The sequence below is a fragment of the Pongo abelii genome, chromosome 4, assembly GCF_028885655.2.
Source record: "Pongo abelii isolate AG06213 chromosome 4, NHGRI_mPonAbe1-v2.0_pri, whole genome shotgun sequence".
NCBI classification, from domain to species: Eukaryota; Metazoa; Chordata; class Mammalia; order Primates; family Hominidae; genus Pongo; species Pongo abelii.
Genome location: NC_071989.2, coordinates 187373135 through 187389987, shown reverse-complemented (window position 1 = coordinate 187389987; position 16853 = coordinate 187373135). Strand labels below are relative to the sequence as shown.

Sequence of the window (16853 nt, the reverse complement as noted above, 5' to 3'; positions counted from 1 at the left end):
CTAGATTTGATGCTAGCCCTATTGGGTAGTAGTTGTAAAGATGCTTCTATTTCTGCCTAAACCAGCCCCCTGGGAAAAAGAATGACAGCATATTCTGGAGAAAGGAAAGGGGTTGGTGAGGGCAATCTAGTCAACATCCGTCACTCCATTGCTTGTTAGGATTATTTTAGCCGATTTGTCTGACTGGGCAGGTGTCCCCTCTCTCCCTCAGTGCTCCATGTGCATCCCTCTTGAAGCTTCGCACTCTGTTGAAGAGGACACTCATCCCAGGTAGAGAGGGGGACGGGAAACTGGGCCAATTGAATCTATGTCCTTTTCTTTCCATCAGATCAAGGCCACTTAACTGGGATCCATTGACATCCTGAGGTCCATGACCTCTGAAATTCCTTGCCAAGTTTTGTTTATGTGTTTCTTAGGGAAGAGAGTCCATGGCTTTCAGCAGATTTTCAAAGGGATCTGTAGATTAAAGCACTGTGGCACTAGATGATGGTGTTTTCTGTTGTTTCTTAGGTATTTCTCAAACAGGAATGACAGGAAATTAGAAATGCAAAGGGAAGTAGGGTGGTGGAACTACTGTAATCCTAAACTACAGGATCCCTTTCTTATTTTAGGGGGATATATTTTGGATGCCTTTGGCACATGAGGTAGTCCTCAGAAGCTATGTTGTCTGTTTCTCAAACAGGAATAACAAGGCTAGAAATGCAAAGAGTAGAGGAGACGTGATAGATGATGTGTGTGATAAAATTAGCCTGTATAATAGTGGTTTGAAAATATTTTAGTTTTTGTCATTAATGTTGTTATACAACCTTGGCAAATCATTTTTCTTCTAGGGATCTTAATGTAGTCGTCGGTAAAATGAAAGGGCTGGAATACATTTAAGGCTCCTTATAGCTCTAATATACCTTTCATGAAGGAATTCTCTCTGTGCCAGGGATATCTAAAATGCTCTTACATTAAAAGAGAAGGGAATCCTTTTTGCCTGCCTCTGATTGTACCTCTGTGAGAGATTAAGACAGCTTAGATACAGGTGCAGAAGGTAAAAGAACACTTAATCAAGTAAACACTAGACATGAATTAATGATTTGACTCAAGCTTTATTCCTTGGTGTGAAGTGCTTGACAGCAGTCTCTATAATGGGCCCATTTGCTTGTTTGTTAAAGTAAAATTATTTCTTAAGCTTTATGAGATACATGTAAATGCTAATTCATCTGTTTGAATTTTTTTCTTATATTGAGTTAGCTGTTTAAGAATTTTTGGGAAAAATGTTTTGTTTGAACCACATGATTGCAGAATGAAGAGAATAATTTGAAATCTTTTAATGTGTTTGCAGTCATTATTTAGAAGCAAGGTCCTTGAATGAGCGAGATTATCGGGACCGGAGATACGTTGACGAGTACAGGAATGACTACTGTGAAGGATATGTTCCTAGACATTATCACAGAGACATTGAAAACGGTTATCGAATCCACTGCAGTAAATCTTCAGTCCGCAGCAGGAGAAGCAGTCCTAAAAGGAAGCGCAATAGACACTGTTCAAGTCATCAGTCACGTTCGGTATGATTGGTTTTGTTTTTAATTTGAGTGGAGTTTTATTTGTGTGTACTCTTAATGAGCTGATAAGTTTCTAATTTTTTATATATGTATATAAAATACTATTTGGATATATTATAATTGTATTTATATTACTTAAATCCTTAAAGGAAATCTCCAAATTCTTGTAGCTGATCTGTATATTTATTAGCTAGCCCTCATTTGCCCACATTTCCTCATATTCTGCAGACCAGATAATGAGTTTATTGATTTTAATAATAAGAATATTTTTGTATTTGTAACATATTCTTATGAAAAAATCACGCACCCATATCTTTTCTTTCATCTTAAGCATTTTTTTTTCTTAGAAAGCCTTTATCTGGTACTTGAAAATAAATGTGAAACATTGCACTGGTGGATACCTAAATGTTGCTAACCTGCATAGATTATAGTTCCATAGTACAGTGCATCGTTGTCTGCAATGCATTCTTTTGAAGTTATGAAAATGGGTGCTGAATGGGAAACATCCAAAAAGTCTGCCCCCCCCCCCCTTTTTTTTTTTAACACTCGGACATCTTCACCTGCTTGAACAGAGAACTTTGAATTAGTTTCTCCCCAAGTTTTCTTCAGTAAAACTAGTTTTTATTAGATTGAACATTGAAATTAAATAGCCTTTATTTTCCCCTTTTATTTTAATCGTGTATATTTTAAAATATTGCTAAATTAGAATAATTTCAAATAGTCTTGACATTTTAAAACATTTTTCTGACAAACTAGACATCTCAATTCACAGCATATCCTATTTATAGCAAGAGATAAGTAAATCATGACATTGCATTCTTTAAATTTCAGACTTCAATTAAATCAGTATTTTAAAGAGACAATTGTGTTGTTTTTTTCTATTGCAACTTTAAGTATCTTATCTGAAAATCTGTTCCTTGCCATGTTTTTCTTCTGTAACATAAACTGTGCCCTGTGAATTTCTGGGGACTGAATTTGAAATTGCTCCTGCCAACTGTTCGTGGCCTGGTGCTTATCTGAATGCCTGAATATCTCCCCGCTGAATGAATTGCGTATTCTGCCCTGAATTCACTCTGATATATTGATTGGCTGGACGATCTTGGTGCTGCCCACTTGCCGTTCCAGAAGAGCCACCGAAGGAAAAGATCCAGGAGTATAGAGGATGATGAGGAGGGTCACCTGATCTGTCAAAGTGGAGACGTTCTAAGAGCAAGATGTATAGAATATTTTTCAACACTTTTTAAACTTTGCAGAAAGAATAATCTTTTTAAGAATAGTTTGTCAGCGGGGGGCTAAAGAACTCTTCATTGCTTTTTTATTTTGTTTTTTGTGGGTTTGTTTGTTCTTTTGTATTTCTTCTTTTCTGTAGAATTTAAATATTTCTATTCTAAAGTTCCAAAATAATAGTGGAATTTGAGATTAGAGCAAGAAAGATAGCTCTATCTAATTGTTTTTGTAGCAGCTGAAACTAAAATAATTTGAGTGCTGAAACCTTAGTTATGCTTTGATAGAGATCATTTGAAAATATTCCACACTTAAGCATTCATTGTTTGAATTACTAGACAATTTGTACTCAGGTACTTACACCTCTTTTTCCCTCCTCACTTTAGATGAAATCGTGGACACTTTGGGTGAAGGAGCCTTTGGCAAAGTTGTAGAGTGCATTGATCATGGCATGTAAGTTTGTTTTTTTCCTTTTTGAACATTCTGATATTTTTGGTGGGGAAAGAGTCATAATTTAGATGAAATTTTATTTATTTATTTATTTGAGATAGGGCCTCTGTTGCCCAGGCTTGAGTGCAGTGGTGCTATCTTGGCTCACTGCAACTGCTGCCTCCTGGCTTCAAGTGATTCTCCTGCTTCAAGTGATTCTCCTCCTTCAGCCTCTCGAGTAGCTGGGATTACAGGAGCCTGCCACCACACCTAGCTAGTTTTTGTACTTTTAGTAGAGATGGGGTTTCACCATGTTGGCCTGGCTGGTCTCGAACTCCTGACCTCAAGTGATCCGCACGCCTCTGTTTCCCAAAATGTTGGGATTACAAGCCTGAGCCACTGTGCCCGGCCAAGATGGAATATATTTTAAATGGTAGCCACGTGTGTTGGGGGGTAAATTTCTCACCAAAATTTCTTGAACTGTGTATGATTTATTTACCATGAATGTGGATCTTAAGAATGATGACTGCCGGGCACGGTGGCTCACTCCTGTAATCGCAGCACTTTGGGAGGCCAAGGCAAGGCGGATCACCTGAGGTTGGGAGTTCGAGACTAGCCTGACCAACATGGAGAAATACATTCTCTACTAAAAATACAAAATTAGCCGGGTGTGGTGGCACATGCCTGTAATCCCTGCTACTTGGGAGGCTGAGGCAGGAGAATCACTTGAACCCGGGAGGGGAGGGAGGCAGAGGTTGTGGTTAGCCAAGATTGTGCCATTGCACTCCAGCGTGGGCAACAAGAGTGAAAATCCGTCTCAAAAAAAAAAAAAAAGAATGATGACAAATTTCAGCAGGGGGAAATCATTGAAATTAAAGTGGATGTTCAAGTGAAGGAATTTCCCAGAACTCCAGAACTGAGGCCCTTGACCCTGTATACAAGATTTGGCAATTTCAGATTATAGAGGCAATAAAGCATGTCTAATCTGCAATGTTAAGTTAGGTTCCTAAACTATAAAGAAATTTTATTATCTAGGGCCTAGAGAATAAAGTTTGTGATTTGACCCTTTCTGCCTCATTTTACCGTTTTCCTCTAGGACCTCTATTTTGTGGCTTGAAAACTTTTGTAAGTGAAGCTCTTAGAACTTCTGCGAAACTGCACATTTCTAAAATGACAAAATTTTTTATCATAAATTATTTGGGAAGGATGTAATTTCCAACCTGTTGTAAATATTAATATTAAAAAATTAAAACTTACCTCTCTCTAAATGCATTTCAGGGAATCTAAATACCATAGCAGCTTGATACCTACCATCATCCATAAACAAGCTCTTCTTGAATACTTAGAAATGTTTTATTATTGAATTTATTGTCATTTCACTTTCCATAAATACTGTCCTAAATTATCCCATTTTGCTTTTCTGCAACAAATATGTGAATGTAAATTGAACTTTAAAGTATTTTGAGATATTTTCAGACTTACAGAAAAATTGATAAAATAGTTCAAAGAATTCCCATATATTCCAAATGTTAACCCATTTTCCAAATGTTAACATTTTATAAGATTTGCTTTATCATTTTACATACATATGTTTTCAAATTTTGCCAACTAATCTGCAGACTTTATTCACATTTCACCAGTCATCCCATTAATGTCCTTTTAGAATTTCTTGAAAGTCTAAGTCTTGGTCTATTTAATGAAATGTATCTTAAAAAAAATTTTTTTTTAATGAGATGGAGTCTCACTGTGTTGCTCTGGCTGGTGTGGAACTCCTGGCCTCAAGTGATCCATATGCCTCAGCCTCCCATAGTGCTGGGATTACAGGTGCGAGCCTGTAGTCACGTGTGGCACACACCTTTACCACATCTGGCCTGGAATGTTTCCTTCATTGGGGCAGTTGAGGCCTCTAAAAAAATGAGTACATGTAGCCATAGATAAATATCTGACTGTTTAGCATTGTCTGTTTTCTTTTTTTTATGGATACAAGCACTGAGAAAACTTTTTGGTCATATAATTAAATAGATAGGAGTAGAAGCTTTGTCACAGTAATCTTATTAGAGTTCTTTTAAGTCTTGAGGTATATGGCAAATATTAAAAAACTTTCTTTAGTGACTTATCAGTTCACATTCATTGGGGCCTTGTTGAAAGCAATGAATTGGAAACCACTGGATGTGGAAAAAGGTTTTGTATCCAGCCATTGGAATACGTGTTTGTTTCCCCCAAATGTTTTTTATAGCCTAGGGCATACATCTTGTTACACTAGTAAGAGATGGGCATGGTTTTGTAAAGTGGAAGGGTAATAGTGAAAAAGAAGGCTTGACTGCTGGCTCGTCTGTAGGTAGATTAGGTTTAAAAAGGAAGGCAAAAAGAAATTGAAGATTTGAAACATTTATGGCTCTATACTTTTCAGGAAGCATTCTTACAGATGCCCCAGTCTAAAGCCCACTGCTCTCCCCTGTAGCGGTTTCTGTATACTTGCATCAGTGCATCTGCTAAGGTTTTTCTGGGCTTCATTACTTAGAGTTGGGGTCTCCTTTACCTGGGTGTTTCCCTCCCAATCTGACAAACTCCCAGCTATCTTTCAGGACTCAGTTCTGTGTCACCTCTTCTGTGAAGAAGTCTAAGTTGTTTCTGTCTGTCTTTTCCATTAGACTTTGAAGTACGTAGGGACACACCCCGTCTTTTAATCACTAATATCTATGCATTGCCTGGCACAGAGTAGGCCTAGCCTGGTAAATGAATGAATGCTTTTAACAGTAGCATGTCCTATTTTTGGTTTACATTTGTATATATATTTTAAAATTGTTGTTGCATAAAATGTAATTAAATTTAAAATTCTGGGAGCAAACGTTAAAACTCGTAAGTATTAAGGGAATTATCACTTCATATAAAGTATTTTATCAAAATGTTTTGAGAAGATGTTATATGGAATCTGCTATATGTTCTGAAAGATTATTTTAAATGGCATAGAGGAATTGGTAATTAAGATTATGCTTTAGAGCATAACATGGCTTCAACTCACTCTTGTACATTTATCATTTTTATCTTAATTTTATTTTTAAGGGATGGCATGCATGTAGCAGTGAAAATCGTAAAAAATGTAGGCCGTTACCGTGAAGCAGCTCGTTCAGAAATCCAAGTATTAGAGCACTTAAATAGTACTGATCCCAATAGTGTCTTGTAAGTATAACTTTAACCTAGGCGCCATCATATTACATGAAGTATTCAGATTTCCATAAACTGAATTAGTATTTTGCTCTGTTTTAGCCGATGTGTCCAGATGCTAGAATGGTTTGATCATCATGGTCATGTCTGTATTGTGTTTGAACTGCTGGGACTTAGTACTTATGATTTCATTAAAGAAAACAGCTTTCTGCCATTTCAAATTGACCACATCAGGCAGATGGCGTATCAGATCTGCCAGTCAATAAATTGTAAGTACACTTGATAGATCTTTATTTTTATTTATTTATTTATTTATTTTGAGACGGAGTCTCGCTCTGTCGCCCAGGCTGGAGTGCAGTGGCACTCTCGGGTGGCTGCAAGCTCCGCCTCCCGGGTTCACGCCATTCTCCTGCCTCAGCCTCCCGAGTAGCTGGGACTACAGGTGCCCACCACCACGCCCAGCTAATTTTTTGTATTTTTAGTAGAGATGGGATTTCACAGTGTTAACCAGGATGGTCTCAATCTCTTGACCTTGTGATCTGCCCCCCCTCGGTCTCCCAAAGTGCTGGAGTTACAGGCGTGAGCCACCGTGCCCAGCGATAAATCTTTATTTTTAAATATTTTTTATGTTTGTACCTCCTTAACAATTAAGATAAATCTTTAAGCACCAGAAAACTTGTTTTTATTATACAAGCTATATATCCAAATGTTGTCATTAAAAAACAGACATTTTACAAGTAAAGATGAAACGTCTCTTGACCACTGTATCCTTTGCCAGTCCTCCTTTCCCTGCTGGTACAAATTAAGTTTGTAAGTGAAACTAATAATGTGTTTTTGTTCTCTTGTAGTTTTACATCATAATAAATTAACCCATACAGATCTGAAGCCTGAAAATATTTTATTTGTGAAGTCTGACTATGTAGTCAAATATAATTCTAAAATGGTAAGTTAAAGACTTGTTTTAATTTTGGTGGTTGCCTTTAAAATTAATTTAACTTGATGATCTTTGGATGAGGAATTTCACTTCTGAGCCTTATTATATCCTGATGTTTAACCAAAAAGAAGTAATCCTTCTTTGCCTTTCTCATGAGCTTACTTTGACAATCAAGAAGATAATTCATGTGCTGGCCTTTTGAGTAGTGCTATAAAATATATCTATTGAGTTTCATATTTACTCAACTGTATCTCTCTAGAAACGTGATGAACGCACACTGAAAAACACAGATATCAAAGTTGTTGACTTTGGAAGTGCAACGTATGATGATGAACATCACAGTACTTTGGTGTCTACCCGGCACTACAGAGCTCCCGAGGTCATTTTGGGTCAGTAGACACCTGGCTTTCTGATATTATAATTGAATAAGAGATTTTTGTTCTTTACAGCTTTACTGGTGGGGTGGGGAAGTATGATCTTCTTAGCAGGATTCAGAAAACGTTTTCTATTTTCATAAAAAATGTGTGGACATTGCTATAAATACTTTTCCTGAGTGGTAAACATGTGATACTGTCTGGGAAAGATATTCCAGGTGGTGGTTATTTTTGAACAAGTGAATCTTAAATGATCATAAGAGAACAGGCTGTGTTAGCTAAATGCATCAAAAAAATGTGATTTTGAAGTTATATGAGTACCTATTTTCATGCCATCACAAAAGCACATGGCTGGTAAAAATACTGAGGAAACTGGTTGGCAGATGTCTAGATATAGGATGGATAAAGGTCAAGAGAAGAAAGAGGGGCTTCTCTAAGAAGAGAGCTCCTGTGATAACCCTTGATGTGAGAAAGTCTGGGAAAGAAAATGAGTTAAGGTGCAGAGTTTTCAAATAAGAAGGGACTTATTAAGGAAGTGTTATGCCTCAACATTAAAAGTTATAGACCAGGTCGTGTTAATAAATCAGGGAAGTCAGAGATTGGCTTGGGAGCTTGGAGACATTGGGAAACATTCAGATCAGGCATATCAAGAGAGTTGAATGTAGTAAGCTGATTACTTAGCCTAAAGTTAGGTCCAACTGAGGTTAGATTGTAAAGCATTTTTGTGGAATCGTATTTTAATACTTTTTACTTTTTTTGTGTGTCCAACGGGACTTGGTAGTTCAGAATAGGAGTGTAAAAGCAAACTCATGATATTTACCTAGAGTAGAGTAGTAAAGGGGTGAGGAAATCAAGAATGCTATGCGGCTCTTGCCCACAGAACTTCCCTTGATGATGGAAATGTTCCATTTCTGCACTGTCCCATATGGTAGTCACTAGTCACTGTGCGTGACTGACTACCTTGTAGTGGGGCCAATGTGACTGAGGAGAACTGAGTTTTGAATTTACGTTAATTTAAATTTCAGATTTAAACAGCCACATGTGGCTAGTGGTTACCATATTGAACAAGCACAACTCTAGAGCTTGTCTTTTAAATGCATAATAATAGGATTTCTGCTTAGTACAAATTGAAGGGAGCTACTGTGTAAGGGTAAAAGAAAGCAATATGGGAAGAGATAGTGGACAGAGAGGTATTTTCAGAGATTAGAAGGCAATAGATTCCTCATTTTAAGAATCAGATTTTTCCCCAAATATTTGGCATCTTTTCTGTTATTGGTATATGAAACAGTGGTGCATCGTACAGTATGCTATCCTAGATTGAGTAAAATATAGTATATAGTAACCCTTTTTTTTTTTTTTGAGATGGAGTTTCACTTTGTCACCTAGGCTGAAGTGCAGTGGCACCATCTCGGCTCACTGCAACCTCCGCCTCCCAGGTTTGCGCGATTCTCCTACCTCAGCCTCCTGAGTAGCTGGGATTACAGGTGCCCACCACCGCACCCGGCTAGTTTTTATAGTTTTTAGTAGAAATGGGGTTTCACCATGTTAGTCAGGCTGGTCTCGAACTCCTGACCTCAGGTGATCCTCCTGCCTCAGCCTCCCAAAGTGCTTGGATTACAGGCGTGAGCCACTGTGCCTGGCCAAGGATTTTTTTTTTTTTTAATTTTTATGTTTTTTATAACAGAGACAGGGCCTCGCCATGTTGCACAGGCTGGTGTCGAACTCCTGGGCTCAAGTGATCCGCCTGCCTTGGCCTCCCAAAGTGCTGGGATTATAGGCGTGAGCCACCGCACCCACCAGAATATGGTCAATCTTATTAATAATAAAGTTCCAAATGTGGCCAAGCAAGGGATAGTACAAATCTGAAATTGGAGTCTCTGGCCTTGAGGAGAAAGAATCAGGAGATTGGGAGAATAGAAACGTCCTTTGTTTGGACCTTTCTGGAGTGAGGATGAAGGCGTAATTCAATTGGAGAGGAAAATGTAGTCAGGTTCAACTAGAGTTGAAGTGGGCAGTTGGCCTCATGTTGGGTATAAAAGCTAACTCATCCAAGAATGAGATGATTTAGAATGGTGTATTGCAGAAGATTACAGTCACCTGGGAAAAAACTAAATTGGGAGATAGGAGTGGTTGAAAAATAAAACTTTTTTTTTTTTTTTTTTTGAGACACAGTCTTGCACTGTCGCCCGGGCTGGAGTGCAGTGGCACGATCTTGGCTCACTGCAACTTCTGCCTCCCGGGTTCAAGCGATTCTCCTGCCTCAGCCTCCCAAGTAGCTGGGCTTACAGGTGCCCGCCACCAGGCCCAGCTAATTTTTTGTATTTGTAGTAGAGATGGGGTTTCACCACATTGGCCAGGCTAGTCTCCAACTCCTGACCTTGTGATTCGCCTGCATTGGCCTCCCAAAGTGCTGGGATTACAGGTGTGAGCCACCGTGCCTGGTCGAAAAATAAAACTTTTATGAGGTCTGAGCTCTAGCATTTACGGATTTTGTATGTGTTAATAGGTAGAAACCATGCTCCATTATTTATTTATTTATTTTTTGAGACAGAGTCTCACTCTGTTGCCTGGGCTGGAGTGCAGTGGTGCAATCTCAGCTCACTGCAACCTCTGTCTCCCGGGTTCAAACGATTCTCCTGCCTCAGCCTCCTGAGTAGCTGGGATTACAGGTGCACACCACCACGCCCAACTAATTTTTATATATATATTTTTAAATTTTTATTATTTTTTATTTTTGTTATTTATTTATTGTTTTGAGATGGAGTTTTGACTTTATTGCCCAGCCTAGCGTGCAGTGGCGCAATCTCGGCTCACTGCAACCTCTGCCTTCCGGTTTCAAGGCATTCTTCTGCCTCAGCCTCCCAAATCGCTGGGATTACAGGCACCTGCCACCACGCCCAGCTAATTTTTTTGTATTTTTAGTAGAGATGGGGTTTCACCATGTTGGTCAGACTGGTCTCGAACTGCCGACCTCGTGATCCACCCGCCTCGGCCTCCCAAAGTGCTGGTATTACAGGCATGAGCCACCATGCCTGGCCCATGTTCTATTATTATCCGTTTGTTCAAATGATAGACACTGGAGCAGGTGGTTAACAAAAATGACTTAAGTCATTATATATTGACTTGAATATATTTCTTCTTTTATCTTTAACTTCAGTGATAATGAAAGTAATTGAAATGTCTTTGAATGTAGATTTTATTTATACTTTTTTTTACTAAATATTTGATCTTTGAACTATTAAAATATCTATGTGGTTGGTTCTTTCTCCTTCCCAGTCAGTATAGATTTAAGAAGACTAGATGTTTTATTCTGATCTGTATAATACTGTCATTGAGAATTCTGAAGGAGAAAGTGTATAAAATCATGTATAGACAGCCCTGATGTTTATATATAGATCCCTCTCTGGGCTCCAATGTGTCTGTAATTTCTGCTTATAGGTGAAACTGCTTAAAATTCCCATTATACTTTTTATACAATTTGTGCAAAACGGTAATATTTCCCTTAACGGAAGAAGTAAACTCATGCATCAAGCTGATGATAATTGATAAGGGATTAGTAATTTCATTCTGAGGATAATTATAAACCTGTATTTGTGCTAATAAAATATAAAAATTCTTGGACTAACCATGAACTGAGCATAATAATGGTTTTAACAGCAGTGCTCTCCCATTATATAAACAGTTCAGAAACTATGGAATATTTGCACGAATTGGTTGTATAGTTGGAAAATGGTAGCCCCATTTTATTTTACATAACATGCGCCCCTCCCTAGTTAGAATACTGTGTCTTGATGTGAGCATATGGACTATGGAGTGTGTTGAAGAGCATTTGCTGCAAAACTAGAAATATAAACCCTGAATTTGGTGTCATTCTCCCAAATGGGTTCTGTAAAGGGAGCACTCAATATAGAGAAGGATTTAATGTACTGTCAATTAAAAGTTGTTGCATAGTAAAATGTTTCTATTTGTTTTAAAATAGCTTTAGGTTGGTCTCAGCCTTGTGATGTTTGGAGCATAGGTTGCATTCTTATTGAATATTACCTTGGTTTCACAGTCTTTCAGGTACGTGGCTAGTAAATTCCATTTAATAATTCATAACAAATTGTAAACGTTAAAGGTATGCTAAAGTTTTGACTTCCATATTGGAAAACTGCCATACATCATTATTCTTGAGATTAAAACTTAGGCAAAATGGTCATTCTTTAAAACCACAGTTGAATGAAATATTACTATGAGTGAGTGATGATAGTTAATTTTGCATGTGATTAGTGTTTGTAACACGTGGTTCATATATGGTTCATACTGTCTCCTTTTTTAAATTGTAGAGCTTCTTCATAAATTTGCAGTAGTGTTAATGTGGCCAGTTTTCAGTTCTAGTTATTTTGACTATCAATATGGCCATGAACGAGTCACTTATTCCTTTTTATAAAAGAATTCAGGAACAACAAGGGATTGTATTTTACTCTTAAGTATTAAGCATGTATAATGTCTTAGGCATTTCTAAGTATAAGTACATAAAGGTGAAGAGACAACATCTTCTCAAGTCATGCAAAAGACATTGGAAAACTATTGCAGTATAGTGTAGCATTTGCTGTGATGGAGCAATGTAGAAAGTGTAGGTAGGGAGGGCCAGGCACGGTAGCTCACACCTGTAATCCCAGCACTTTGGGAGGCCGAGGTGGGCGGATCACGAGGTCAGGAGATTGAGACCATCCTGGCTAACATGGTGAAACCCCGTCTCTACTAAAAATGTAAAAAATTAGCCGGGTGTGGTGGCGGGCGCCTGTAGTCCCAGCTACTCGGGAGGCTGAGGCAGGAGAATGGCGTGAACCTGGGAGGCGGAGCTTGCAGTGGGCCGAGATCATGCCACTGCACTCCAGCCTGGACAACAGGGTGAGACTCTGTTGCAAAAAAAAAAAAAAGAAAGACAGAAAGTGTAGGTAGGGAGAACCCAGGAAAGGTTAATAATTACTTTCTTTAGAGAGGGCGTCACTGAGAACATAGGAAGAGGAGGAGGAGTTAGAAAACTGGAGTGCAATGGGCATATAAGGAAGAAGAAATAGTATCTGTAAATGCACAGAGGAGTAAAGGAACATATTCTACTCAGGGAAGAATAGCGTTGTCAGAGTGTCTTGTATAAATGGGAAAATTATAACAATAGGCAAGGATCAATTCATAAAAGACTTCGCAAGGTATTGGTTTGATCCTAGAGTCAGTGGATTCCAAAAGTAGACTGGTCCAAAATGAACATGGTTGTCTAGGGTTGCCATTCTGACCCTTATTTAGAGATTATCCCTCCTGCTTTTTTTTTTTTTTTTTAATGTCTCTTTTATGTAATGATAGTCATAGTTGTTGGTAGTTTGCTTTTAAAAATAAAAAGTCCTCAATTGGTAAAACAAAAAGTAGGAAACTCTACTTTCTTTTCCACTCTGTCTTTAAGTTGTACTTACATCTGAAATCTTAATTTTTTTTTTTTTTTTTCCCCCTGAGATGGCGTCTCACTCTGTCACCCAGGCTGGAGTGCAGTGGCACAATGTCGGCTCACTGCAACCTCTGCCTCCCAGGTTCAAGTGATTCTCATGTCTCAGCCTCCCAAGTAGCTGGGACTACAGGCACGAGCTGCCACACCCCACTAATTTTTTGTGTTTTTAGTAGAGACAGGGTTTTGCTGTGTTGACCAGGCTGGTCTCGAACTCCTGACCTCAAGTGATCTGCCCTCCTCGGCCTCCCAAAGTGCTGGGATTACAGGTGTGAGCCACCGCACCCAGCCTGAAATCTAAATTCTTGAAAGCTTTAGGTGATGCAACCATTGAAGAACTTTAAGTAGGGTTGTGGTATGATCAAGGTATTGTATTGTTTTGTTTGGGGAAGAGGGGCTGGAGATGCCAGCTAGTACTGTTGAGGTAGATTTGAAGTTAGAGCAGTGCAGGGGGCATGCAGCTATGATGGGCTAAGAGTCACTTAGGCAGCTGTTGCACAATGATGAATTCCCTGTTCGTGGGGCACCTCACCAGATTTCTGTTTCTGTCTAATCTGTAGAGATCCTGTTGAAAAGTACTCTGAGTTTATAGATAAGTTTGATGTCTTAGAATCATGGTTATCGATCAGTTCTGGGAGGTATTGTCTGGTTTTGCAGTGGTGAGCCGTAGGGTCAAGAAAAAGTTAAGCAAAGTGAATGCTTTCATCAATCTGACTTACATAAAATGGATGCTTCAGGTGATTTTGTGATTATAAATCACTTTGAGTTTTAAATGAAGTATATATTATTTGAGAGGTGGTTTATATTTTAACTCCACCCTGCAAAATACTCTTAAACTAAGGAATTTCTTTAAAATGTGAAGCTAGTATTACTTATTCCTGTCATGTATCACAATGATTTGGAAGCAATATACAAGGCACAGTAGTTGATAGATTTCTTTTAAAAGTGTTGCATACAGCCTCTGCTCTCCAGAACAAGGGTTAGCAAACTTTGGCCCATGGTGAAATCCTGCCTGGTGCCTGTTTTTACAAAAAGAAGAAGAATATGCAATAGGGTCCACTCATGACCAGCCAAGCCTAAAATATTTACTATCTGGCCCTTTACAGAAGTTTGCCAACCTCTGCTCTAGAAGCATACCATTCCAGCTGTAAGTTTGACAGTTTTCTGTATTCTACTTTAGCCACGCCTCTGTTACTGTCTAATTTAAGGATATGTGCTTTGAGATGGGTTGATAGCTTAACTTTCCTCATATATGAGCTATATGACTTTGAGGTAGTATCTTAACCTTTTTGAAATTCATGTTCCCACATACCTAGCTCAGAATTGTTTAGAGAATTATTGGGACTGTATGTATGTCTGTTGCCTGGGAGTAGTAAGTGTTAACAAGTGAACTATTCATTGGGTACTGGGTGTTAATTTTGGTTAAGCAGCTGATTAAATGAGGAGACGGTTTTTCTGGTAACCTTGCCCAGTTATTCTTTAAACAGTGTAAGAAATACAAATAAAGAAGGAAACTAAGATTTTAGATTAAGCAAGTTACTGTGTCTGTAGGGAAATGGAGAGTCTAAATTTCTTTTCCTTACGTTTTTTAGACTCATGATAGTAAAGAGCACCTGGCAATGATGGAACGAATATTAGGACCTATACCACAACACATGATTCAGAAAACAAGGTATGTTTTAAGATTAAAGCCTTTTGTTGGATACGTGCAATAGCATATATTCAAACTACAGAAAACCCAACGTTGTTGTAATGCTGATTCCAAGGATTATAGATTTTGACTTTTTTTTTTTTTTTTTTTCCTGTACTGGAGGTAACTTCTAACTGCATCTTACTCTTTTTTTTTTTTTTTTTTGAGATGGAGTCTCACTCTGTCACCCAGGCTGGAGTGCAGTGGTGCCATCTCAGCTCACTGCAACCTCCACCTCCTGGGTTCAAGTGATTCTCCTGCCTCAGCCTCCCGAGTCGCTGGGATTACAGGTGCCCACCACTATGCCTGGCTAATTTTTGTATTTTTATTAGAGATGGGGTTTCACCATGTTAGTCAGGCTGGTCTTGAACTCCTGACCTCAGGTGATCCGCCTGCCTTGGCCTCCCAAAGTGCTGGAATTACAGGTGTGAGTCACTGCACTAGGCCATGTTTTTAAAAACTAATATAATAAAAAATATTTACCTCGTGATCTAGTGCAGGGGTCCCCAACCCCTAGGAACTGGGCTGTACAACAGGAGGTGAGTGGCGGGTGAGTGAGCATTATTGCTGCCTGAGCTGCACCTCCTGTCAGATCAGCATCAGATTCTCATAGGAATGTGAACCCTATTGTGAATTGCACATGCGAGGGATCTACGTTGCATGAAGATTCCTTATGAGAATCTAATGCCTGATGATCTGAGGTGGAAGTTTCATCCCAAACCATCATCCCTCCTCTCCGGATCAGCTTCCATGAAACCAGTCCCTGGTTCCAAAAAGGTTGAGGACCACTGATCTAGTAAACAAAATGGCTTTTTTTTTTTTAAACTCAAGTTTACGTTTGCATAAATGTTTTCTTAAGGTGACGTAAAAATAATACATAGAATATGGAAAAGCTTGTGTTTTGGAATCATATCACTCTAAGTGTGAAATTTATTCTGTCCTTAACCAGCTGTATATTCTTAGACAAGGTGGTATTTCCAAACACAGCTTCATCGCAGAAGCCACCGAGGGAGTTCTTTATAAAGATTTCCAGCCCCATTCTAGATCTAGTGAAAACAGAATTTTAGGACTGGATCCAGGGGGCCCCTAGTTTTAAGCTGACATTGTTCCATGTGTGATAGTTAGGAACAACTTAGTTGAGAGACTAAAACCTCACGGGGTGGAGGATATAAGATGTCTGATATATAATTGTTACTGAGGTTTTTAAAAATTGTATGCATATATATTATATAAGTCTGTACACCTAGAGAGAGCTGCTTTCCATGTCTCCCCTCATGGGTGCAGGGTAAAGATACAACTCTTGTTATTTTACTAATCCAGACTTTTTTTTTTTTCTGTAGAAAACGCAAGTATTTTCACCATAACCAGCTAGATTGGGATGAACACAGTTCTGCTGGTAGATATGTTAGGAGACGCTGCAAACCATTAAAGGTAAAAGAAAAAAAGATTAAAGGTTAAATAAACCACATGTTTGCACTATTACTAAATTTTTTTTTAAACAAAAACATTTCTCCCCCAGGAATTTATGCTTTGTCATGATGAAGAACATGAGAAACTGTTTGACCTGGTTCGAAGAATGTTAGAATATGATCCAACTCAAAGAATTACCTTGGATGAAGCATTGCAGCATCCTTTCTTTGACTTATTAAAAAAGAAATGAAATGGGAATCAGTGGTCTTACTATATACTTCTCTAGAAGAGATTACTTAAGACTGTGTCAGTCAACTAAACATTCTAATATTTTTGTAAACATTAAATTATTTTGTACAGTTAAGTGTAAATACTGTATGTTTTGTATCAATAGCATAATTAACTTGTTAAGCAAGTATGGTCTTGATAATGCAGTAGAAAAATTAAAATTAATTTTTCTTTTTGAAATTACCATTTTTAAATACCTTTGAAATATCCTTTGTGTCCAGTGACAAATGTGATTGATCTTGCCTTTTGTACATGGAGGTCACCTCTGAAGTGATTTTTTTTTGAGTAAAAGGAAATCTTGACTACTTTA

General features: G+C 38.3%; 1 protein-coding gene across 5 annotated transcripts in view; it reads left to right on the top strand.

The window, feature by feature from the left end:
* The window catches only part of CLK4 (CDC like kinase 4), a 27464-nt gene extending 10611 nt beyond the window's left edge, over window positions 1-16853 (top strand). For 2 of the 5 annotated variants that reach the window (XM_054556337.2, XM_054556339.2), the window contains exons 2-13: window positions 212-270; window positions 1331-1553; window positions 2676-2766; window positions 3161-3227; window positions 6267-6383; window positions 6471-6637; window positions 7217-7311; window positions 7562-7691; window positions 11656-11738; window positions 14748-14827; window positions 16186-16276; window positions 16365-16853. In XM_054556337.2, coding sequence (XP_054412312.1) covers window positions 218-270; window positions 1331-1553; window positions 2676-2766; window positions 3161-3227; window positions 6267-6383; window positions 6471-6637; window positions 7217-7311; window positions 7562-7691; window positions 11656-11738; window positions 14748-14827; window positions 16186-16276; window positions 16365-16505 — 1338 coding nt within the window. In that variant the 5' untranslated portion in view covers window positions 212-217 and the 3' untranslated portion in view covers window positions 16506-16853. Of the gene's footprint in view, window positions 1-211; window positions 271-1330; window positions 1554-2675; window positions 2767-3160; window positions 3228-6266; window positions 6384-6470; window positions 6638-7216; window positions 7312-7561; window positions 7692-11655; window positions 11739-14747; window positions 14828-16185; window positions 16277-16364 lie in introns of those variants that run through there. The other 3 variants (XM_054556336.2, XM_002816298.5, XM_054556340.2) reach the window with 2 other exon arrangements.